General features: G+C 43.9%; 1 protein-coding gene and 1 long non-coding RNA gene across 3 annotated transcripts; one reads left to right on the forward strand and one right to left on the reverse strand.

Annotated features, from left to right (window-relative positions):
* Nucleotides 1-2,564: 2,564 nt before the first annotated feature.
* On the reverse strand, nucleotides 2,565-6,524 carry pou3f3b (POU class 3 homeobox 3b). Of its 2 annotated transcripts, none has more exons than XM_079336467.1 (2): nucleotides 4,023-6,524; nucleotides 2,565-3,693 (listed from the first exon to the last, which is right to left on the reverse strand). In XM_079336467.1, exons 1-2 carry the CDS (start codon nucleotides 5,220-5,222, stop codon nucleotides 3,601-3,603), a joined length of 1,293 nt encoding a protein of 430 aa, XP_079192593.1. In that variant the 5' UTR covers nucleotides 5,223-6,524; the 3' UTR covers nucleotides 2,565-3,600. The 2 variants fall into 2 exon arrangements, with proteins under 2 accessions (XP_079192593.1, XP_079192592.1); XM_079336466.1 differs by having other exon boundaries at nucleotides 4,014-6,276.
* Nucleotides 6,525-6,600: 76 nt separating this feature from the next.
* Nucleotides 6,601-19,255, forward strand: LOC306818750. Its single transcript, XR_013778359.1, has 2 exons — nucleotides 6,601-8,035; nucleotides 19,165-19,255. It is a non-coding gene; the product is annotated as an uncharacterized lncRNA (long non-coding RNA).
* The last annotated feature ends 5,530 nt before the right edge of the window (nucleotides 19,256-24,785 follow it).

Below are 24,785 nucleotides of genomic sequence, written 5' to 3' on the forward strand. Positions count from 1 at the left end.
AAAGCATAGAAATATAATTATTAAAAAATATAAAAGTAAATGTGTTTAAACGTTCACATTTAATCAAAAAGTGAAATGTAGTGTGTGTATTCTGCGAACAAATTTAATAACACACCATGATACTGACAACAAACATAAAACACATGCAAAGCCAATTAGGAGGTAGCCTATAAAAACATTGAACTTAGTGCAAAAGCTCTCAGTGTAATATAACGTGGTGATGTATCAAATATAAATCCGGGTCGGCCTATTTCTTTTAATCAGATTTTTGGTTACAACATGTAAATGTAATCGGCTGATCCTTGTTGAAATTAACGTCAAACATTGACAACAATTTAAGCCTTCAAAGTTCCTTTTTGTGGGACAAAAGTGAGGCTCAAGTCTTTGCTTTAAAGAGCAGCTTTAATGCGCCAGACGAGCCACTGACGTCCTGAATCAATAAGCTATGTATTCCTCAGGCCTGGACGTATCCACACACACACACACACACACACACACACACACACACACACACACACACACACACACACACACACACACACACACACACACACACACACACACACACACACACACACACACACACACACACGTTTGTACTGCCAACATGGTTTTCAAGACCCATGGAAAAGCCAAAGCTGCTGCAGAATAGGCGAACCAAAGCACATTATGAGATTTATACTCTTTTTGTGTCGCCTTTAGTTTGAAAAAAAATCCCCATTTTTCTGCAAGAGCATCCATTTAAGAGGGTGATTTTTTTTTTTTTTTTTGTAGGATGCACATTGTAAGCGTCAACTTATTCTTAGTGTCCCTCTCTGCGGTGAAGGTCTTGTTCTGTTGGGAAGCTTATTTTAGCACGTCATGTGACTTTGCATTGGATTTCATAGCAGAGGAGCACGGGTGCTGCATACATAATGAGCTCGTGCATAAGGTGCACGCAGGCCAGAGAGGAGCCTTTCTGCACACGTGCTTTATTTTTAAATCGTTTATGAACATCTGTCTATTATTTTAGTAAAGTTTTTACAATTATAAGCTTCAAGAGATAAGTCAGTGACGTTCAAAATACCTGCAGCATATGTGTAAATAAATAACGCAATATAAAGTTTTAAAGGCTGCACACAGCGTGTCTGTGCTGCCACTTTTACTAATGGAGACAAAGAAAAATGATGCCCACTCCTCTATATCACTGAATTCAGTTGCTAAGCAACTAGTATGGGAAATCATCCGCGAAATTCAAATCCTGCAGCGCGAGGACACGTTTTGTTGAGTTTTGCTGAATAGGCAAAGAAGAAAAGAAAGTTTTTGGTGGGGGACACGATCGCCTTTTGCAGCCGTGACGAAAAATAGTCCCCTGTTGCAACACAGTTAAAACACTAGATGAATTATTTCAAATTATTATGTTAAAAAAAATGATTACAAACTGAATATTAAAAGCTCTTTGGGAATAGTATCCCTGTTATACACTTCACACACAAAATCCAAATAACCACCATAGTGTTACTCCGCACCCTTGCCCCATGTCACCCAGCATTCCCCGCGTGGAGGCCGCTTAGCTCCTGACAGACACAATCAATAAACCCTCTGACCTACTGCCCCGCATCCTAAAACAACTCAGCAAGGTTTGCACCTAACCTTCCTCTCAATGTGCGCGACACACCTGCAAGAGCTGCAGTGCGCATGCGTGCGTGTTTTTACACTTTGCTTCCATTCATAATCTATGTAAATCAGCCATGCAGCCAGAGAATGTGTACAATTCTGCTGTTGGGGTGAATGCAAATCAATTATTTTGCAGATTAGAGCTTTTGTTGCATTAATCAGGCGCTCATAATGACGGGTTTGTGAGTATTATGGGATGCAGGACTGTGAGCTGCAACGTAAACATTACATAACATACACACGCACACAGACAAACACACGCGCGCACACAGGCACACGAGGCGCGGTGCACACCAACACCACAACATGGACGCCTCTATGAGGGAGATGCATTTTGAACCTCTAATAGTTACAGATTCAGTCTATTTTTGTAGTTTTATATAAAAAAATTATACTACATGCATTCAGGCGTCCGTGCTTTCGCAGGAAGAGGTAAAGGCTGTGTTATTGTTGCCCAAGGCCTCAGGAGGAGCAGATGTAAACAAACAGACGAGCCATTCATGCAGCTGACCGCGATGTTTCAGCAGAAACGGGCAGTACAAACGCTGCTGGACATGTGTTTAAACTGAGCCATAACTCTTGGTAAATGACGATACTTCAACGAAGCTCAGACGACACGGGAAGGCTTACTCTGCTTTTTATGATTCTAAAAAACAATGTTTAGTGTAAAACGGAGAGTTTTCACTCTACACGGAGCCTGCTTTATTCTAATGGAGGTTATTATTAGCGTCTGAAGCTTCATCTGGGACAAACATCCACCATCACGAGATTCTGCAGCTGCAGAAAGAAAGATGTACAAACACCTCCTTTCCAAAAAAATAAAATAAAAAATACATCAGCATCCCCTTTAACCTAAATCTAAAATCCCGATGTAAGAATATAGATGTCAAAAACACAAGGTGATTGCATTTCATTCTAACAAATTTATTGTGTCTCAATCAGCTCGTACGGAACCACTACTGAAATTAAATTACAATCAAATGATCACATCAAAATTGTACCCTTATTACCTAACAACGGTCAGCTTTATGATGATTTGTGCTCCTTTAGAAATACAAAAAAATAACAAAATAAGGGCAACAACCAAAATAGAGGAAAATTATTGAAAGAAGAAAAAAAAGGGAAGCATCTTACACAAGTTTCCTGAAGAGGAAGGAAAAGGGGGAAAATAAATTACCGTTTGGAATAATTCATACGTATTCCGAATAAAATATTAAAACAAGTAATTCTGATGAAAAATATAAAGTAAATAAGTCAGATCAGTATCTGATCTAGTGATCTATATTGCCGGCTTTACAGAGTTTCTTGTTTATTAAAACCTACCAAAGAACACTGCTTAGAAAGGGCAGCATTAATAGAATATCCACAGCACCCACTCAGTCACACTTGGCAACAGATTTTTTTGTTCTTCCTCAAATAAGTGCAGTTTGGAGTCTTTTTGCAAATGTCTTATGCTCTTTTTGTTGAGAAAAAAAGGAGAAGAATCCACTCACGCTGTCAAAGTCCTTTAAATAATAATATAAAAAAAGGGGGTGATCTTTTTAAGATCAGGCGGTTTTTTGAAGGGGAACAGTCCTGTTTTCCCTTTTCTCTCTGGGCCTGGAGATGGGACAAAAAGAAGTATAATCCTCCTCCTTGTGTGTGTGTGTTGGGGGGTGAAAACATGCAGTCCACGTGAGGGTGGTGGTGGGGGGGGGGGAGAAAAATTTGCAGGGGAATGATGGTGGAAGCGTCGTGGATGTCACTCTTGTTCATATTGTTGCCCCCCTTCTGTTATTGTCAGGCGAGGAAGAAGGGGAGGGAAGGCGGTTCAGTCCTAAATATACAAAATGTCTGCTCCTTTGTTTCTTCAATCAAACGGGATAAAGAAGGAGGGAATTTCTTTTTTGTGGGAGACAAAAATATAAAAAAAAAAAACAATGCTTGGTTTCCTCTTGGTGTGGTTTAATGCGCCAAAATTACCTGGTGGAATGAACTTGTGGTTGTCACCCTCTGGTCGCTCGCTTCATCTTTTAAGTAATCTACTAAAAAATGGCCCTGAAAGAAAAAAGCAGAAGGAACCTTTTAGGTTAAGACATTTTTGAGGGCCTGGAAGAAGGTGCGTTTTTTTTCAGAAAAGGGGGGAGTTTTGGGAGGAAAAAGGGTGATTTGTTTCTGGTGAAAAATATAAACACATTTTGCAGTCTCATTCATATTCCCTCACAATCACAGTATCAAAAAAAATGTGTCTATCCTGGAGATAGTCTGTATGTTTTTAAGCAGTTTTAAATTCTTATAAAATATTCTGGTGTGTTGTTCTATGTTTCACTGAACATTCTTTTGCAGTCCATGGAGGGGGGCGGTGTTTCTGCACTCACATTGCCGACCTGAGAGTACACATCCTCCGGCGTCTGAGCCACTCCTGGGGGCGTCATCCGTTTTTCCTTCTGTCTCCTATTGCAAAACCACACTCTAACCACCTCCTTCTCCAGCTGCAAGTTGTCCGCCAGGGAGGTGATCTCCTGCGCCGAAGGTTTGGGGCATTTTAGGAAGTGGCTCTCCAAAGCTCCCTTGACGCTCACCTCGATGGACGTGCGCTTCTTTCGCTTCCTTCCCTGCGCCGCGATCTTGTCGATGCTGGTGGGGCTGCCGGTGGACGAGTCGGCCTCCTCGAGCCACTTGTTTAACAAAGGCTTCAGCTTGCACATGTTCTTGAAGCTGAGCTGCAGAGCCTCGAATCTGCAAATGGTGGTCTGAGAGAAAACGTTCCCGTACAGGGTGCCCAACGCCAAGCCGACGTCCGCCTGCGTAAAGCCCAGTTTGATCCTCCGCTGCTTGAACTGCTTGGCGAACTGCTCCAGGTCGTCCGACGTCGGCGTGTCGTCGTCCGAGTGCGGGTCGTGGCTGTTGACGCCACCGTGGTGCTGGTGGTGCGGATGCTGGTGGTGATGGTGGTGGTGATGGTTGCCGTGGTCCAGATCCGGGGTGTCCCCCCTCACCAAGCCCGGGTGCACCAGGCTCTGGCTCCCCGGGCTCAGCATCCCGTTCACAGTGAACCCTCCGGGCTGGGAGTAGATGAGCGACTGCTGCTGCTGCTGTCCCCCGGATATTGAGTTAATGTGCGCGGCAGTCGTGCTCCCCCAAGCCCCGGCGTGAGTCTGATGGGTGGTTAAGTGAGGGGGCCTGTGGTGCAGCGCGGCTCCCGTGTGCAGATCATCTCTGCCGGAGTTTTTCACGTCCTGCTGCTGCGGGCTGCCTGTCATCCCGACGGGACTCGACGACCACGGCGATCCGGCTTCAGCTGCAGCCACCGCGGCTGCTGCTGCGGCTGCTGCGGCGTGCGGCAGCGATGTCACCCATTGATGGGCATGGCTCAGCATGTGTCCCCCGTTGCTGGCTGCCATTGCGCCTTGCATAAAGTCACTCTGCACCATCTTGACCGAGGGGTCTCCCCTGTAACCCCCAGACCCCGAGGTAACCGCAGCACTGCCCGGCTGCATGCCACCTCCGGAGTCAGAGTGCACGATGGAGCCGGACGATAAGATGCTATTGCTGGCCAGATAAGGATTGGAAGCCGCGGTGGCCATTCCGTCAACCCTTATGAATATGTTTGTGGATAACCCCCCTCCCTTTTACAGTCACTTCTTTCGAGCAGGCAAATTGTATCTCATGAATTATTCAAACTTTAAAAGTATGGGGAGCTTTTTGGCGATACCATCGACGCGCGTAAAAACGCAAAAAAGCTTCAAAAACAGCCGCAGAAAACTGGATAAAATCCGCATGAATCTACAGCTTTCTACTTCAAACTGTGCATGGAAATCGGCGATAAATCCCAGGTTTTTTCAAAAGCCCTTTGAAACCATGTGCAGTCCGTTTGTAAAGTTTTGCACTGGGATGGAATTGGGCGCATTAAAATTAAAATATTCAGCTGAAAAAGCGTCGTCCCAAACAAACTTTTGCTGCTCACCGAAACAAAAAAAGCCTTGCAAATTCTCCACAATGTCCAAAGTCCCAGTTTATGTCCCCTTTGGATGAGAAAAACATTAGCAGAGAGTCCTCACTTCTTTTGTAATTCAGTCGCAGAGATTTCTCCCTCGCTTTATTCTTTTCACTCTCTTCTTTTATAGCTCTGTAGAGCCTCTCTTTGTTCTGTTTTGATGTATATAAACCTGCCAAACCGCAAACTCCCGTTGAAGTACAATCCCAGTATAACAGTGCACGGCGCTGCTCGCGAGCCTCTTCTCTCATTCGCTTGTTCTCTCTCTCCGCCTCTCTCTCTATATCTCTCGCTCTCTCTCTCTCGCTGACAGGCCTGCGTAGTCACGCCCCTCGCCAAAACTCCGTCTTTACGCACGGATGTTCACCAGCGTGCGTCCTCGCTCATTGGCTACCAGAGATTGTGATTGGCAGCCCCTCGCCAGCCCTTGCTCCGGGGCGCACGAGCCCTCCTTCCGGCTGTTCCGATTGGCTGGTTTTTAATTGCAGTCCAAACAAAACGGGGGAACACAACTCGGTAGTAAACAGCGCTGAGGTATTAGTACACAAACAGGGGTGAAGGGGTAAATAAAAAGGTCGATAAAGTGTGACCTCTGCTTTGTGATCATCAAGATAAACTTGCAAAGTTTGTTCACATTGAACTTCAATACGCCCTTTTTTCCTTATTTAATGAAGTTGATCTGTTTCAAAGCATAAACAGGAAGATAAAAACATTTTATTAAGATGACGAAAGATTATAAATCCAAATGAGCAAATTATAATTTTTCAAACTTCATAGTTTGCTATTATGATTTTTGTTATGTCCAGGACTAATTCAAGGCTTGAGAGTTTATGCAAAACATGCACACTCATGGCATTATAAAATGCTTTTGTTGCATCTATGAATGACTGATTTTGTCATAGAATAAAGCCCAGTTTCATTTCTTTGAGCAACCAGTGAAAAACATCTATTTTAAATATATGTATATATTAAAAAACAGGTTGCACACGTTATTCAGTGGTTACATTGTCATCATTAAACTGCTGAGGTGAAATATACAGGTGAAATTAATTATCTATAACTGTTTAAAGGTCGAAAAAAAAGTGTTCCAGAATCATGATTGCTAATAAGAAACCATGACACTGCACCCTGAATTCACCGCAGAGTATACAGCGTATAAATGTGTTAAAGAAAGAGGACGTGCACGTCCTCGGGTCATCCATCCTCGTAGCCCGCATCCCTCCTCAGAGGCTCACGCACAAAGGTTATGGTGACGCTTCCGCGCCTAAACGCCATAAAGAGAAAGTGGCAACCAAAACAAGCGCAAATTGAGCGGTTCCTTTGGGGATTTGCGCGTGAAAACTACAGCCAGAGATACAGCGCAGCATCCCTTTAGATGGCCACATAACCCTGCACATGAATGGGGCCTTTGTCTGGATCCTTTTCGCCTATGTTCACGCACCCATGGGTCTGATTGTGTGTGTCCAAGTGCACCCATAGTTTGAGCTGAGGGTGCCTGCAGCCTGTTGAGACCACCTGGCTAAAACGAGGCCTTCAGCAGGTGATGTTCTGACAGGATTAACTCAGCTGTGGTAAAAGGTTAGAGCTGCATGTCGTGCCTTAACCTAACTCCAAAGATGACGCACAGATTGTAAAAGGAGGATTTCAGGGCAGAGGAGTAGATGCCAGTCCCCCCCCCCCCTCGACTTCTTCTTCTTCTTCTCATCCCAGTAGATTTAATTTGGCTTCAAATCGAGGGAGCCTCGTGGATTTGTTTACATTGAATAAGCAGGCTAGGGGCCAGAAGCATGGGGGCCCTTCTATTCATTAATATACAGTGAGGATTTCGCTCTAAATTACTGCTGTTCAATCCGCGCTGCACGCTTTGAAAGGGCGTCTCAGGCGGCCAGCAGAAACGTGACACCAAGGGTGCAGAGAAGCTAGATAACCCCTGAAAATGAAAAAAATAAAAAATACAACATATATAAAAGGAGAGTCAAAAGGCAGCACAGCAGAGCTCCAAGAAATCACTACGCCGCGTTGAAAAAAACACTGCTCTCTGATATATGATGTGTTTATTATTTATTTGCTTATTATAAAAAAAAAGGTCCCCAAGTTTCCTGCTGGGGGAGTTCATTTATTTTGTATGCAAAAAGGAAAGAAAGAAAGAAAGGGGGAGAGGAAAAAAATCATCCCCAAGTATAACAAGAGACGAACAGTTAGTGCTGATTTTCATTTGCATAAATTTTCATATATTTTAGTGAAAATAATAGCGCGAGCCGAGGAGTGCTCCTGCTCAGTTGAGGCAGAGGAAAGAAAATCTTAGGGAGCACCGAGTCGTAGGAAAAGGAGATAACCATTTACAGGCTGCGGCGTGAACAATGTGAAGCTATTTCCTCTTTTTTCCCCCTGCTCGGACACAAGGTAAGTCAACAATCGTCTGTGCGGATTTTTGCTTTTAAGCGTTAGAAATGTTGCAGTTTATCGACAGAGCTCGCTGCGCCTGTCACGCGCTTCCTTAACGTCTCCTCGCTGCTTTAAATCACATTTCAGCATACGCCTCTAAATGCACTCCTATTCTCTGTAACTTAGTATTAAAAAACAAGAATTGCACATCTCTCCATCTCCACCATAGAATGCGTAAAAATCAATAATGCGCAGTGTGCTTCGGCGCCCAAAACGTCTCCTTTTATTCTCGTGCGTTTTTTTAGATAAAAAAAGTGGGCAGATGGATAAGCTGTGCTGTTTTGTAGTGAATGTCCACCGGAGAAAAGTACAATCAATCACATTTTAAGCAGGCAGAGAGGGAGAGGGAGCGAGAGAGAGAGGGAGAAAGCTAGGGAGAGAGAAAGAGAGAGAGAGACCCCTCGGTTTGAATCCTCCAGAGAGATCGCGTAGGCAAGTGCAATATGAAATCGTTTAATAAAAATCGATCTCCTCGCTGCAAAGTTTGTTTAAAGTTTGCATGCGCTCGCCTGTAGGTCCTAAACTGCACTTATCGACGCCGACGGTTCGTTACATTTGCTAATGAAGAGTCGGATATTTTAATGAATGCAGTTTGGTTTATTTATTGTTTTAGATTTGCAGATGGAAGGAGGAAAAGTCAAGAAAACTAAACAAACGATATATATTTTGTTGAAGAAATCTGCACCAATGCGGTGATATAATACAACTTTCTGCGACCTTTCAACTAATCTATCACACATTAACTGCAATTTTTGCAGAAGTCGCCTAGTTTTTGCAGTTAAGGCTTATTTTTTGGTGCTTTTTTTCTCACGGGTTAACTCCTCTCCCTGCATTGAAGGCAGAGCGCATTTCTGAGCCCAGCACTCGGTAGCCATGGTGAGCCCCATAAAAGGGGGAAACACTAGTCGCATTAAGCTGTATGTTTGTGCACTGGAGTCGAGATGAAAAAAGAGGCTCGGTGTGTCCCGGGCCAGCGAGGAGGCAAGCACTGGTAACGCGTTACAGTAACGAAATCAAACAACAAAACGTGACTTTCACAAAACTGTAGTTATATGATTAAGATAAAGTCAAGTAAAGGTGTTCGTTTGAATCAGACATCATTCGAAAATAAAACCCTCCTAAAAAGTGTTTTGGTCTTTACAGCTTGAGTATTTGACGATTTCCAATTTATCACGATGTTGATCAAAAGCATTTTTTGGTGCATCACTTCAAAATGATGTAACACTGAACTTCCTGTAAACATCGATTCCTATATATTTAAAGCATCTAAATTAAGTGACTCAAGTGAATGAATCACGTCTTTTTCTGTTGAACTTCAATGCCTGGTGTTGACTGAGTCAGGGGTGGAGGTGGAACGTTTAGGCTCCAACAGAGATTTACAAATTCAATCAGACCTACCGCCAGGGGTCGCGCTAATTCATCATGCAAAACTGTTAAGATTGTCCTCCAAAAAAAAAAAAAAATCGTTTTAAGTTTAATTTTAGCTTGAATGGCACGTTTTAGGGAGTCATTTATTCGCATTTTACGCATTCTGATTGGCTCATTCCTTATGAATCCCTCTTTACTGTTGCCACAGATGTCTTTGCAGTCTGTATAGGCCTCCGTGCATTCTTGGAATTTAATGGCCACCGTTTCCTCGGAAAGGCACGACAACAAATGATAGATAGCCTCATGACATGATAAGCAATTAAGATATCAGTGCAGAAAACAGCGTCAGTACGTAAACCCTGCTGATGCACAATAAAGCAGATCAAAGCAACAAACGCCCAATAAAAACAGGGCTCCGACTGTATCCTGGTTCATCCCTCAACCCCAGAGGCAATTAAACCACCTTAATTTAATTATCCACATTTTTAGGACACAAAACCAGATTTTATTGCGGCATAAATGATTATTTTCTTCTAATGAAACAAGCTTGTATTGATCAGCGCGTGCAGGCCTGACAGCCTATCAGTGGCAGCGTTGAAATGCAAATATCCTTGTGTTTAGATTACATAGACCCTGCACGCTTTCAACCAGTCTCTAAGCAGCCCGTAAGTCTGCGCCATGCCGCAGCTCTTCCTGGGGAAACGTATGACTAACGTGAAGAATTATTCAGCAAACGAGTCGTGAATCAGCCCAGGAATGAGTGCACTGCTTGACCCACCAATTGCACTATTTCTTCTTCATCATCCTCATCATCAGAGGCACTAAAACCTGCAGCACTGAGCCCTATTGCTCCGCATTATGCAGTCATTCTGTCATGCTGCACAATGACGCTTATTGGGAGCAGGAGGCCGTTTATTTACTCCTGCGCGAGCAGATTGTCTAATTTATCAAGATGCTTCCATGATCCTGGATGGATTTTCTTACATAAACAATTTTAATAATAAAAAAACAGAACTATTAGAACATGGGAGTGTTTTCAAAGGTGATTCGATGTAAAAAATGTGTTAAAATGTGACTTTTAGAGGAGGATAAAAGCATTCAATGTGCGTAAAGAGCGCCTTCATCGTTCCTCTCTCCCCCATAAAGCATCCTCACAGTCTCATCTCTTTGATTCATGAATTTATGACACCTGACGTGCAGATTTATGTCAGCCTCACAAGGTGTCTAAACCCCGCGTACGGTCTGCCAGGTGACAATATTCAGATTAAATTGGTGCAATTCCTGCCGTTTTAATTATGGCTCTACTTAAGTTGCCTATGGGGCTTTATAATTTATTTTCTCCCCCCCTACACACACACACACACACACACACACACACACACACACACTCCTCCTCCTCCCCCCTATTGGGTCCAGCCGCTAATCCAAGACGACATACGTTGAGTGCGTCTGCACGTCAGGCCAAACGTTGATTTAAAGCCGAATCCAACTCGGAGCACTTAATGATAATGTAGCTACTATAGCGTTAATTAAATGGGCCACACTGAACACCAGTGTAAGCATTAAACATGCCTTCAATTTCAGCGCGTGGATGGCCCTTTTTTTTCTTAACCCATTCAAACGAGACAGAGGCTCTTTATTAATATTCTATTAATAAAAGCCATGTATGGAGTCATATACACAGCTCTTACTGCGGGGTTAGTAATTGGCCTGTATTAGACACAGCGTGTAAATGGGCTGATAAGCAGCGAGGTGATATGTTTAGTGTTCTCACAGGACGCTGAGGTGGACTCATGACTCACACGTGCTGCTATTGATTTTGGATTGGGGATCAATATGGGTGTCATAATTTGGCTTAAATGAAACCACACACACACACACACACACACACACACACACACACACACACACACACACACACACACACACACACACACACACACACACACACACACACACACACACACACACACACACACACACATTAAAGCATAGCTGTTATTTGGCTGTTTATACAGAGATTCTCTTCTGGTTGATATTTTTAAATTAAGATGATACATTTCAGCAGAGACAAAGTGTTTAATGTAGTCCAAAATAATTAGATCTGTATTGTTGAGAAGAGAGCAAAGAGCAACAGATAAAGTAGGGTCACTTTGTGTAAAATACAACCCCAAACCGTATAAAGTTAGGACATGCCATAAAAACAGAATGTGATGATCCGCAAAACACTGAAGCTCCAAATTCATCACAAACAGTTGAAAGTGGTGAATGCCATTGTTTTTGAGTTTTTGAGTTTTTGAGTTTTTAAAGAGTCGGGACAGTGGCAGTGAAAGGCTGGAGAAAGTTGAACCTCATAGCTAATGAGGTGAAAGGGCAACAGGTTAGCAACATGATCAGGGAGGTGGAAAAAAAAACATCCCAGAGAGACGGAGAGCGTCTATCTGAAGTAAAGATGAGGAGGTGTTCACCACTCTGTGAAAGACTGAGCTGCAAAATAGAGAAACACGTTCAAGACATGTTACTCAATGGAAAGCTGCCGAATCTGGTGATTTCATCGACCACAGTAGAAAAACGTTTGAGGCGTGAATTCATTCAAGAATAAAGGTCAAAAGTTGCACAGAGGTTTGTTTCTTAAAGGAGGACAAGATACAAACAACAGTGCGGCCTGGTTAGATACAGGTGCACACAACACACACACACACACACACACACACATAGAAAAAAAAGCCACTAGTGTGTCAGTTGAGGAGGTGAGTGACGTGGCGACAGATCTGCAAAGATAAGATGAAGTGCAGCTTTTCTGAGTCAAAGGAGAAAGAGAGAGAGGAAAAATGTGTGTGTCGTAAAGGGTGAGTGTGTGTGTGTGTGTGTGTGTGTGTGTGTGTGTGTGTGTGCTTTATCTGTCAGTCTTCAGCTTCTCCCCACCCCCATCCTCGTAGGCCACATCCTTCTTTTCCCGTCGCTCACATACATGCATGTGTGCAAACGCATCACCGTGGACACGCAACACCCCCACTTCCTCTTCCAGCAGCGTCAAAACAAACCGTTAGTGTGTGTGCAAATGAGTGGACGGACACGCTGCTATTTTTCGATTGTATTAGCTGGTATTACACATGCTAATCAACACTGATATTATGTTATTAAGCAGAGTAATTAATAAATAAACTAAATCCGCAGGAAATCCAAACAAGTGTGCAGCCGGCTTGGTTTGCATGTCTCCACAAAGTCGCTGCTTTTTTTTTTTGTTTTTGTTTGTTAAACAGTGGCGTTCCCCGAGGATACGGGGGGGGGGGAGGCTTTGCGGCACCTCCCTGCCCAGGATTACATTAATCAAAGTATTTATTTCCCTCGGGGAGCTGGGCGCAAATCACTCCAAATCCCAGTAAAATTGGATAACAGAAGAACGGGCGCATCTAGGGTAACCCTCCCGTGCTTTTTAAACTTAATGGATCTCGTTCTATCTAACTTTGTGGAGCGGCGTGTTGGGAGGGAGGAGGGAGTGCAAAGCTAGAGGTATTGAGGCCTTTGAGAAGACAAACAACATAATTGGATGGAAGCGGGCGCTCAGGTAGAGAAAAAACAACACTAACCACATCCCCGATAGGAGCGACTCTGGGTATAGAGCTGTACAAATAACAGCCATTCTCTGATTCCCTGTCGAGGCTCTATAGCAGGCACGTCTGGGTCCCAGCCAGCAGCGAGGGGGGTGGTGGGGTGGGGGGAGAAAAAACTAGCCCTCTAAGATCCTCCATCTGCAACAGCAAAGCTGCCTGCTTTTCTCTCCGCTAAGTCTGGTCAATCCATCGCAAAACCCACAACACGACAAAAACTCCCGATTCCATCTTTGCTCTATTTGCAGAGTAATTACGTGTGATGTTTGGGCAAAAGCCTGGGCGCCTAATAAATCAGCTAATGTTTACAGCAGAGCCGCTGCCGATAAGGCAATAAATACAGCGCCCAATGTGCGGCCTATTACAGGTAATGCAAATAAAATAATAGGGCTGTAATTTTTCCTTATGTGGCGATGTGCCCTCATCTTTGATATTCATGAGGGGAAACGGGGACGAAACGTCGTCTCTCCGCCTTCACCGGCGCAAATGCACCGCTGCTGCCTGCGCCACAATCAGGGACAAATGATTGCCTCGTTGTGCAGCGTTGGGGGCAACCAAGCCAGCCCACACAAACCACACACACACACACACACACACACTAACACACACACACAGGTTCTGAGATGCATGTTTGTAGACACATGCTTCCACACACACGCTGTGGCTGCCATGTTCGCTCGGGGATATGAGGGGGCATGGAGTCGCCTTTGGGGTCCTGACGCTGAGCCAGGCCTCTCGGGGAGCCCTCCGTGGCGTTCAAAACACACGCGCTATGTGTGCATGTTTGGGAACGTTCCACTTGTGGAGCGCAGAAAAGCTGCACATTTTGGCCTCTTTGAGCCTTACGCGCCGCTACGTCCCGATTTGTGGGTGTATGTTTGTATGTGACGTTTGCTGAGGGGGTGACAGCATACATGGTTTGTTAGCACATACAGGAGTCAGTCTGATGATCCATGACATTCAGCAAACGAGCATAAAATGTACAGCAGCTTTAATGGGACCAGTACAGGCTGAATGGAGGGGGAAGTAGAGGATGTAAATGGTAACAAATAATACACTAAGACAATTGTAATAACATCGTCTTGGGTAACATGGCTATTGTTTCTCATGAGACGATCATCAAGGTGATCATTTGGACTCTTTGACCTTTTAACCTGATTTTTTTTTTTTGTTAAAGAACCTGTGGGATGTGTCGTTTGAGCCGCTCTGAAACCATTAACATCCAGTCATTTCTGAGCTGCATTTCATATTTTTGCTAAATATCAGGCAAAACTTACATTTTCAGTCTATGTTAAAAGTATAACACGCAGTGCAAAGATCTGAGCGTGGATTTTCCGTTTGCCGACAGGACAGCCGTTGACCTCCGTTCGCTTTTCAGACCCGCGATGTTTCGTCGAAGCTTCTCTTCACGCAGAAAAGAAGTGCGAATGTTTCAGGATTCTCCTGAAGCTCACAGCGATGAGAAGATGACGAAACACCGAATTCAAATGACTTCATGGAAATCAATGGCTGCTTTGCGATTGAAATGGAATTATGATTTTCAGATCGTTAAAGTAGATTTTAAACTGTCAAAGAATTCCAAATTCAGTCAGGTCACTGCATTCACAATAGCATAGCGTAATATGATTTGTACCCAAAATCCACCCATCTTTCATTTTTGTAGAAGTGAACCCAAGTACAGTATCTGGACCTTTAAAAGCCTTGCTGGTCCTCAGGCCCCTGCATTGAGGTGTATTGGCTTTACATGTATCCTACTGTCTCCGTCAAACAGTGAGCACATATGACTGGCTTAGCGTTGCTCGCTAGCAGCAGCTCGAAGGCGTCTATAATAATGATCAGTGGCTCTAAACTCCAGAATGGGACTTTGCCGTCGGGGTCGGGCGACTGTTGTTGATGATATGCGGCCGCGGGTGACATGTGCTATTCATACGCAAGCTTGTGTGGTCACGTTCTGCAGCCGGGGAAGTCTTGATTCATGCGGGCATTATGCAAGCTGGACGCTTATGGCACCTCTCTCTGTTGCCGTGCAGTCAGGCCCATTTGTTTGGAAATAGGTTTACATACATCTTCTTCCAAATGACTCCCCCTCTCCCTCCCTCCCTCCCTCCCTCCCTCCCTCCCAGGGCTTACAGCTCTCACACACACACACACACACACACACACACACACACACAAACAAACTGGAAGCTACAAACACGCAGCTGCCCAAGGGGGGCCTTAAGGTGACGCAATCCAACCTCTGTCCGCCATGTTGGAGGATTTTAAGCATGTTGGACTCCAGCTACTAAACAAGATCCATTTTATTCTCTCATGTGAAGAACACAGATCCTTTTGGGTATTCAGAAAAACGTTTTGGTGTTTTTAATCGCTGATTCGTTGTAGGCAAGGTTTGAAGGTGAAATGTGATGTCACGTACTTTGGTTCACCAATCAGGATTGAGCAGAATTTGTTTTGACGTATATCCACTAAACGTCACGTAATGTAGAGGCGAAACTTTATTAGTGAAGCAGCTGCTTTCTGGATGGACAACTGTAAACCCTCTGCAGCTGTATGATCGTCCACACTTATAGGCCCTCTGTCTCTCTCTCTCCTGCTTCACAGAGCTGCCCCCCCCCCCCCCCCCCCCCCCCCCCCCCACACACACACACACACACACACATCTCCCTCTTTCTTCGCTCGGGCCTGGTCTGAGCGTTCAAGCCAAGCAGCATCACAAAAGCTGCTTTCAGGGGGGATTGCACGCTGCCCGCCGACCCCTCCGAGCTCACAGCCGCTGCACAAAAAACGCACAAAAAACCCTGAGCTCTGACTGCTAGGAAGCAGCAGAGCTCCAGGCTAAAGCCCTTCCTCTGTTTTTGTTGCAGAGTTAGTTCGGAGGGGAATCTCTAGCTTTAAACGTCGAGTTGTTAAACAATGCAGCACAGAGTCGAGCACAATAGAACTTTGTTGGTCAACCATGTTGGTAAATTGCCTCAGCATGGACTGTCAAGTCAAATATCCCTCTTGGTTTCTGGCGTTCTGACGAGCACAGTCTGCTTGTTGTTCAAGGAGGTGATGTTGAGTGTGTGCAGCAACGTGTACCGACTGTGTTTTTGAAAGTATGCGGAGGATAGAATTTAAAAGAGTTTTTTTTGTGTGCTTTGAAATGAAGATCGATTGATCGCTTAATGTGTCGTGGAAAAAATTGCCAGATTTTGTTACTTTGCGAAGCTGAACGTGACGGAACATGGCCGTTAACGTTGACGTCTTCATTGTCAAAGTATTAAAAAAAAAAATGTCTGAGAGGTTGTGTCCCCCCCCCCCCCCCCCCCTTTAACCTCCAAATGGAGGTCTCCCAGGAACGCCACCTTCGTACGACTGAACGCGAGATAATTCAGGGTGTCACGTGAAATGAAATGCCATGCGGAGCGTCGTTCTCTCCTCGGCACCGCGCTGTTCTCAGACTGTAACCTTCATATTGTAGGTGTGAGACGAAAGCTTAGCAAAGCATGGCCAATTCTCAGCGGTTACGCCTCATGTCTGCAGTGTGTGTGTGTGTGTGTGTGTGTGTGTGTGTGTGTGTGTGTGTAGACCTCTTGGATTAGCAGTCAACAACAATGACAAGCGCACGTCTTCGGTATCAGCCACAGAAACTCTCTTTAGCATTCACACAACCTGTGAGCTGAAACTCTCAATGACACAGTTATGTAACGGCGCTCTCAGTAATCTCACTGTACGTCTTTGAGTCTTCAACGCAGGAAAAAGCTACACCCAAAGGAGTCCGTATTAGAGCTGTGATCCGTATTCTGATGTTTAAACGACACCTTATGTGGAGAATATTTGAGGGAACAGCTGAGCTCAAGGTGAGGCAGCTGTCAGCTTCCCTTTCGCTTAAGTTGAGCTTTTGTTTTTACTCGATTGGGACCAGATGAGTCAAGATCTGATCATAGAGTTTATATAAGAAGTGTGACTTCACAGACTTTAATTTTGAAGGCCTACATTTTGCACGGTTGCCATCTTGTTTTTCAGTGTCCCTTTCTTGGTTTGCACATCATGGTGGTAGCGACCTCTCTCTCTCACAGGTTAGATACACTGATATATGCATAGAGGACGAGTGACTAAGAAGACAATTATGAGAGGAAAATACTTGTGTGGGAATTAATTAGAAGAAGCCACATTCTCTCGGACTCCTTAACAATCTAATATTCAGAGTCTCCCCCTAGTGTCCATTCAAAGTATTTTCGTAAACACCCTTCTAGCTGTATCCTTACGCAACCTAGATTCTGGTTTGTTCACTTTTATTTTTCTTTCTCGGCAGAAAAAGAGTTCCACTTGTCCCTGATCGGCCAAGACTTGTTCCAGAAAGTTTCTAGAAAATAAACGGCTTCAATCAGAAAACAAATCTACTCCTCAACAAAGCTGTCAGTTAAAAAAAAAAAAAAAAATCATCATAATGTATTTATTTTAAACGGGTGTCGCCGTCTCTCATGGCTCACTGCTGTGCACTCTCCAGGAACCACCTGTCAATCAAAGCGTGTGGGCGGCTCTGCTTGGTCCTTTCACGTACATTTCCTCTCATTGACATTTGAGTTTCTCTTCACTGTCCCCCCCCCCCCCCCCCCCCCCCACACACACACACACACACACACACACAGACACACACACCCCACCTCCTCTCAGTTAGCAGGGGCAGTGCTGCTTATGCTAACTAGCCTGTTCTCCTTCTTCTGCTTACTCCAAACAAACTGAAAACACATCATGTTCCCAGTGAAGAGCTGCCAGACACAAACTGTTCAGAGCTGCAGAAAGTGAACGCTTTCATGGACTTGCTAGAGGCCGGCGGATGTCAGCAAATATTTGCACAAATCGGTTTTGGGGGACAAATCGAAGCTCGTATAAAGCGTGTGGAAAATCAGAGCTGACGAGTTAAGGTGTTGGAAGTGAGTTTGTGTGTAGTTTTGTACAGTGGGAGAGAAACTTTCCTTTAATATAAGTAGCTCAACAACAGGGTTCATTGTCCTGTTTTCAATCCTCTGCTGTGCTGAATACAATGTTCAGCATGCAAAGTGATTCGCTTATGAAGGATATGCCTTTTTGGAAGATGTATTTTCTTGATTTTAATTTTCTTCAGTAGAAAAAAATCCCTTTGTATAAAAGGCAGTGCATTTTTCTTTCTTTTGTGTTTGCATGTTTTTATTAAATTCGTTTTTAGTGTCAGTTTTTGGGTCAAGTTCACACTTTAGAGCAGATTTTTGATGTGTTCGTAAATGTGCTGAAATGTGAAACAAAGGTCGACAGAAGCAGGATCAGAAAACACAGAACTCAGATACATAAAACGGCAACAGTCTTCACGACACAGACATAAACACAAGACGCCACTCAGGCCTTGATTGAGAATCAATTTGCTGCGGGAAGGACCAATCAGAGAGCAGGGATCTTCTACTCTCTGTGCTTCTGCGATAAACACAGGATTGTTATTCTTCAAGACGATGACTGCTGAGTCATGTGAAGAAAAACAAAAACAAACCATGGGGAGCATGAGCTCCACATGATCTGTAGAGGTATACTGCAGATTTAAAAACAGGAAGTGGGAAGGAAAACCACACGTGATGTGGAGGCTGGGACACTGAACAGGACTTGATATCAATAATTCATATTTGAGTTAAAGTTAGTGTTGTCAAACGTTGCTGTTTTTAAATTCATTTGACGCAGAGGCGACGATTCCAATTGCCCATAATTAGGATTCACAAAGTTGTTTGAATGTGACTCATCCGAAGGAGAACACATTTCTATTTTTTTTTTTCTTTTTGCGTGTAAATTGTTGAACTTCTCAGGTGAGCAGGTATACAAAGAGTGAAATGGTGTTTCCATGAAGTAAGCGTTTCTGGAACAAGTACTTAGATCCATTATACAAACACAAGTACGAAATCAAACTCTTAAGTACATCAAGTGCATCAAATGGAGATACTTGTTGTTGTAGCTCACTGCTGCTCTCTCTCTGCACAACAGTAAATATATGTTGTGACTTTCCTCTGCTGGTTTGGTGTATTTCAATTATTTTACTTTTTAAGAGTGCACCGATCAGATTCTAATGTCTGTTTTTCTCTTTGTCTCTTCTTCTTCTTCCAGGAGAGCCACAGTCCCCTTGCATGACAACACACACACACACACACACTCACACACACACACACACACACACACACACACACACACACACACACGACACAAACAGACACACACACACTCAAAACTTTGGTCGTTCAACGACTCCCCTCCTTGTCCTCCCTTTCCTCCCCCCGATGCACAACCTCTAGAGGTAAGGGCCTGAGCTTGTGTACTCTAAGTGTGTGTGTGTGTGTGTGTGTGTGTGTGTGTGTGTGTGCGTGTGTGTGTACTTGCACGGTCTCTCTCTATCCCCCAGCAAAAGCGGACGCTCCGTCTCCCCAGCTTCCGTTTTTCCTCTGCACGCCCGCTGCTGGAGTATTCACGCTCCGGGCTGTTTTCTTTGAGAGAGCGAGAGAGAGAGAGACAGAGTATAAAAATATGCAAATGCTTTTGTTGAAGCACAGAACGAAGAGAGGGGTAGGGAGTGGGGGGATTGACTCCTTTTTTTTTTTTTTTTTTTTACAACCCCTCACCTCCCTGCTGCCACCTCCAACCATCCATCCCTCCTCTCTACGTGGAGAGAAACACACCAGGAGAGAGAGACAGACGTGCAGCCGCTGAGATTATAAAATCCGTCACACAAACCACAAGACTGGATCTACAGCTGTTCCTAAATCGAGGTGGAAAAAGCGTGGAATAGTCCTTTATTTTTGCACCCTGTCTTGCACATATTGTTTGTAAACTGTTATTGCATTATGTTTCTGCAGCTCCACAAGAAAAAGTTTATCCGAGGAGACGCAAAACCGTGAAGGAAAGAGGAACAAACTATCATATTACGAAGCTGTTTTCTTAAAGGGCCAGTACACCAAAACAGGTGTGTTCTGCCTGATTAGACCTCTGCTCAGTTCGAAGGAGGAATTTAATTCATACAGTTTTATGACTTTTGATCAAAGAATAAGTTGTAATATCCCTCCTGTGAACAAATAAACGTTTTCAAATCAGAGGAAGCGCAGCTGTTTAAAATAACATTCATCGTGGCTAAGCTCCATTTAGCTGCGTCAAGTTTGCATCAGAGTTAACTTGTATTTATTTACCACGTGCTATTTTCTCACATTTTCAGATTGCTTTTGAAGGTGGAAGTCAGGGCGTCGAAGCTTAAAAATACAAAATGTCCAGTCAACGTTCCATCTTTTAACTTTAACGTGTGAAAACTAGAGTATCATCAGCAAAACGGAGCAGTCATGGTTTAACAGTCCGCCCTTAGTGTTTTATAATCATTCAAATGTCCTTACTGGCGTATGATTAAAGAGGCTTCATATGTAAGCAGCAAACATGTGGAAGTGTTTTATTCAAAACTTTGTATGTTACCACGACAACTAAAGCAGCAGGGAAAAGTAGAGGAGGAAAAGAACAAGATTTCTCTGAGGGAAAGAAGAGAGCACGACAAAATACAATGAAATAATCAAGCAAAGTACACATATCTGATAAAAGTGTTTCCTGAGAAGAGGGCCAATCAGCTGCTTTAAAACCCTGTTGTTTACCTGCGTTGCATCACAAAAGAACGCACTTTCCCACAATGCAACAGCCACAAACTCAAAGGTCACAGAGGACAGCATCAATCAGCATCATATTGGCTTTAAAAGACGCTTTTTGATCATGAATGTGTGTCATCATTAACAGCTGCAGCGTTTTCACATGTCTCCAGAGCTGCACGTTGCATTGTGGGATTTTGAGTAGGAAGTGTGAAGTACGTCTTTGTTCCATTGTGAGAAATCTTTTGACCTCACAATGGAGATTAATTTTCTGACAAACAAAGATGTTAAATAAGATGCTTTACTTACAGAAAGGATTAAGATTATGTTGTCTAAAACAAAACAAAAACCAAAACAATGAATCAATCACTGAAATGACGTCTGTTGTTGCGAGCTATTTCCAATGAATTAAACGGCTTCAAACCAACACTTGCTGTAACAAATGGACTTTAAATTGATGGACACAAAGATCCTTTTCACTCTGAAGTGATCGATCATCAGTCGAACTTGCACCCCGAATAACATACCAAAAATAAAATCTATATTTCAGGTAAATAAGTCCATATGTGGATATTTTAAAATACATTTCCTGACTTTTGTCCCAAATATGAGTGGTTTCAGTTGAGCAGATAAGTGTTAAAATCACTGAAACACACAAACACACACACACACACACACACACACACACACACACACACACACACACACACACACACATATCAGTACACACAGTAAGAGTGTCGGTCCGTGATAGTGAACAGCCCATTTGTAAAGCCCTCACGCTCTCTGGAAGACTTTTTGAAGTGATTATGAAGACAGTTCAGATCAAAGGATTTGACAAGTCTGAGTGTGCGCCAAATACGCGGCCGGGTAATCACACTCGAGCCCCTCCGTACACGATGGCACTGGTCCCCCCCAGCTGCTTTGCAAATGTAATGTGACACTTACGGATAAACAGATTATCAAGGGGAGAAAAAAAAGAAAAAGAAAAAAAAAGAGGGGTGGGGCCGTGTGAAAATCTCCACAACTTGTAGATTATTATTTAATGAACTTTGTGGACAGCCAGTGTCAGGAGAGGATGATTAATTTCTCCGACGTCTAAACGCTATGATTGGGGAATATTAGTGGGACATTAGATGATGAGGCACTGTTTCTCGTCGACTCCAGGCTCTGCACACTGCTTCCTTCCTGTCCCTTTCTCTTTTCCTTCACTAGTTATTATAGATTAATCCATAATCCTCACCACCTAAAGACATTTTTGTCAGTGAAGCTCAGGGATAGAGCCGGTAGAATTTCTTCTTCAGTTTTTTTTTTTTTTTTTTTGGAGGGGGGGGGGGGGATATATCTCTGCTCGCGCTCATTTCCCCTCAGCATGATGTCACATTGTCAAGTCTCCTACTGAAAATACTCTATCGCCAGCTCCTCGCAGATATACGGTTTCATAAGGTCTTTTGGCAGAGCTGAGGTTGGACTTTATCACTTTATGTAACCAGGGATTTTTCTACAACGTTTACACCGTTCCATATTTGTAACCTGAGCTACTCATACAGCAGAGTGCTGTAACGTGTTTCTAATGAATAAAATTAGGTGGGGATGTAGAACGCAAACATGCTTCAGTGAGAGAGTTAATATCTACACACCTGGACTGCATTGAAGGATTTCTGACAGCTGAGACATGTTGAGTTTTTTTAATATCAAACCTCATTAAGAAAAGCATCTTTCACTGTTTTTTCATTTGTCTTGAAAGTATTATATTTACCCTTTGTTAACACTAAACTGAATAAAGGCAAACTGCTGATTTGAATGACACAATGCTATTTTTGTCCTGGGGAAAACCATGTATCTCCACCACGTATGGTGTTCATAATATGTGTCCCAAAAAGTGTAGAGAACATTCAGTTCTTATTAAGAACAGAAAAGCTCAAATATTTCATGTTCTTTTTTTGTCTTGATGGATGGATTGGTTTTTCACTGTATGTTTTTTTTCACTGCTCTAATGTAATCAACTGGTCAATAAAGAGTGAAAGTCTGAAGCTTTCTCCTGCGTCTCATTCCTCCTTTAAGTGTCTCGAAAGTCTCGACGATCATTAAAGCGATCCTGAAGTGCCTCGCTCAGAGTCAGCGAGTGTCCATTTGTCCGGTCACAAGAGCGTGTGCGTCCTTGTGTCTTTATCTGCATGCTCGTGTGTGTGTGTGTGTGTGTGTGTTCTGAATGACCCTTGTGGAGGGAGGAAGGACAAATGTCCCTTTGAGAGCGCGCGGACAGATGGACGAACGGGGCGACTCAGCGACAGACACCGAGGACTGAGGCTCCAGTGTCACCGCCGCCGCCACGCGGGCCTGTTCCCCCTTTCATATCCCAAACTTCTGCCACTTCCCTCCCATTTTCAACTCGCCTAAAACGGCACAGATTTAAGAGACAGGATTGGCGACAAGATTTCAAACAGCTCCTGGACTTCTTTACCGAGAAATAGTTTTGATATTTTCAGTTTTGGCTTATTTGCAAATGCCAAAATATGACAGGAGCGCACAGGAGAAGAGGCAGGAATACAAACTGTGCGGATGTGAGACAGAAACCCCATGGAGCTGATAAAAATATCTCACCCCAAAGAGAAAAGAGGGAGTGAAAAAAAACATGCTTACCCGCAGAGACACAGGTGAAATTGTCACAGAGAGAAAATAGTGCCAAACTGATAGAAAGTGGCATGGTGGAGTTAGCTTCCGCACAAAAAATAGACCAAAAAACATTCGTTAAAAAAAAACAACAACCCACATTCTTTGATCTGGTTTGATATTTTGGACATCGTTTTCTATTTTTATCGCTCTTTCACCTGAAAATGTTTGACAAATTCAAACAACATTGCCTCACGCGTGTCCTTGAACGCACCACAAGCCAAATATAGCTGTGAAACTTTTCCCTCTTCTGCATAATCAAAACACAGAACAGCTACAACTTCCTCTCCCCTTCCTCCCGGGTTCAATATGTCAACAAGAGACGTCAATTTGATTGGTCGGGCTCCGAGGGCAGGCGGGTATTGATTGGCCGGTGATTAGGGGCGAGCGGCCCCCGCGGGAGTATCAACGCTGACACCGTTAACACTGACCGACTGACTGCTCTTTAACGAACGGCCATCAAGCGAGCGAGACCCGGGCCATTGACCCGCCAGCTCCACGCCGTCCCTCGCTGCCAGGCCCGAGTGTGAGTAAAGGCCGCTGGTGTGAGTGTGTGCATGTGTGTGTGTGTGGTATCGATCCAAGCAGGAGACACACTGGGGGAACTGTATCGGAGACAAGTTTTTTATCGGCTTGGGAGCGATTTTTAGCTCCCTGGAAGGTTCGTCAATGGCTGTCTCCTTAGAAAGTCAAGAAATTAAGAACAACGCGTTTAAACCGTTCACTTCTGGAACCTTCAGCGACCAGTACAAGCTGTTCTGGTGCTGGAGTGTGTATTGGTGTTACTTTTACAGTGTGTTTCGCACCACTTTGTCCTCTGACTCCGTTTGTTTTCGACTCCACGAACATTTAAAGAAACGAAACGCGACCCCTAAAATATGCTGCAGCAACTGTTCTGCTGTCTGCAGCCGGCTGGAACAAACAGACGGAAACGGCGAGAATGTGCAAGAAGAAAAAAAAAAAAAAATCCTCCGGCACAAAAAGATGATAACAGGAAATAACTGGAGCGTTTTATCCCTGAAAGGAACGTGTCGATGTCCACGAGAAGGTTTATGCTTCACAGGCAGGAGCAGAGGTTCGAGCTTGAGAGTAAGGGGAAGCGAAGCCTCGACGTGAAACTACTGAAGTTCAAAGATTGGATGGACATATAAGAGAGATACAACAACAAGCTAACGGTTAACGGTTGTTGTGCTACAGGAAGATGTCTCAAGAATCTGGATGGCACAAACGTTTTCTAACTTTTTCTGAAGAAATAAAAGTTTCAGGTCGACCCCCCCCCCTCTCTCTCCTCGATTTCTGACACTATCCCCTTTCTCTCCGTCTCTCCAATAAAGGCACAAAGCCCAAAATAAATCTTTAAAAAATAAAAAAAAATCCACCTGTTTGTTGAAGGTACAATGAACCATCAATCACATTGTTGCTACCTCTTTGTACGCAGAC

This window comes from Symphodus melops, assembly GCF_947650265.1.
Source record: "Symphodus melops genome assembly, chromosome: 23".
Lineage (NCBI taxonomy): Eukaryota > Metazoa > Chordata > Actinopteri > Labriformes > Labridae > Symphodus > Symphodus melops.

Excerpts from the sequence above, each read along its gene's own strand:
- pou3f3b (XM_079336466.1), bottom strand. The coding sequence starts at position 5,222 with ATGGCCACCGCGGCTTCCAATCCTTATCTGGCCAGCAATAGCATCTTA. Across the intron at positions 3,694-4,013 it reads TGTACTCTCAGGTCGGCAAT|GGCCATTTTTTAGTAGATTA; the intron begins GTGAGTGCAGAA and ends TTTTTCTTTCAG.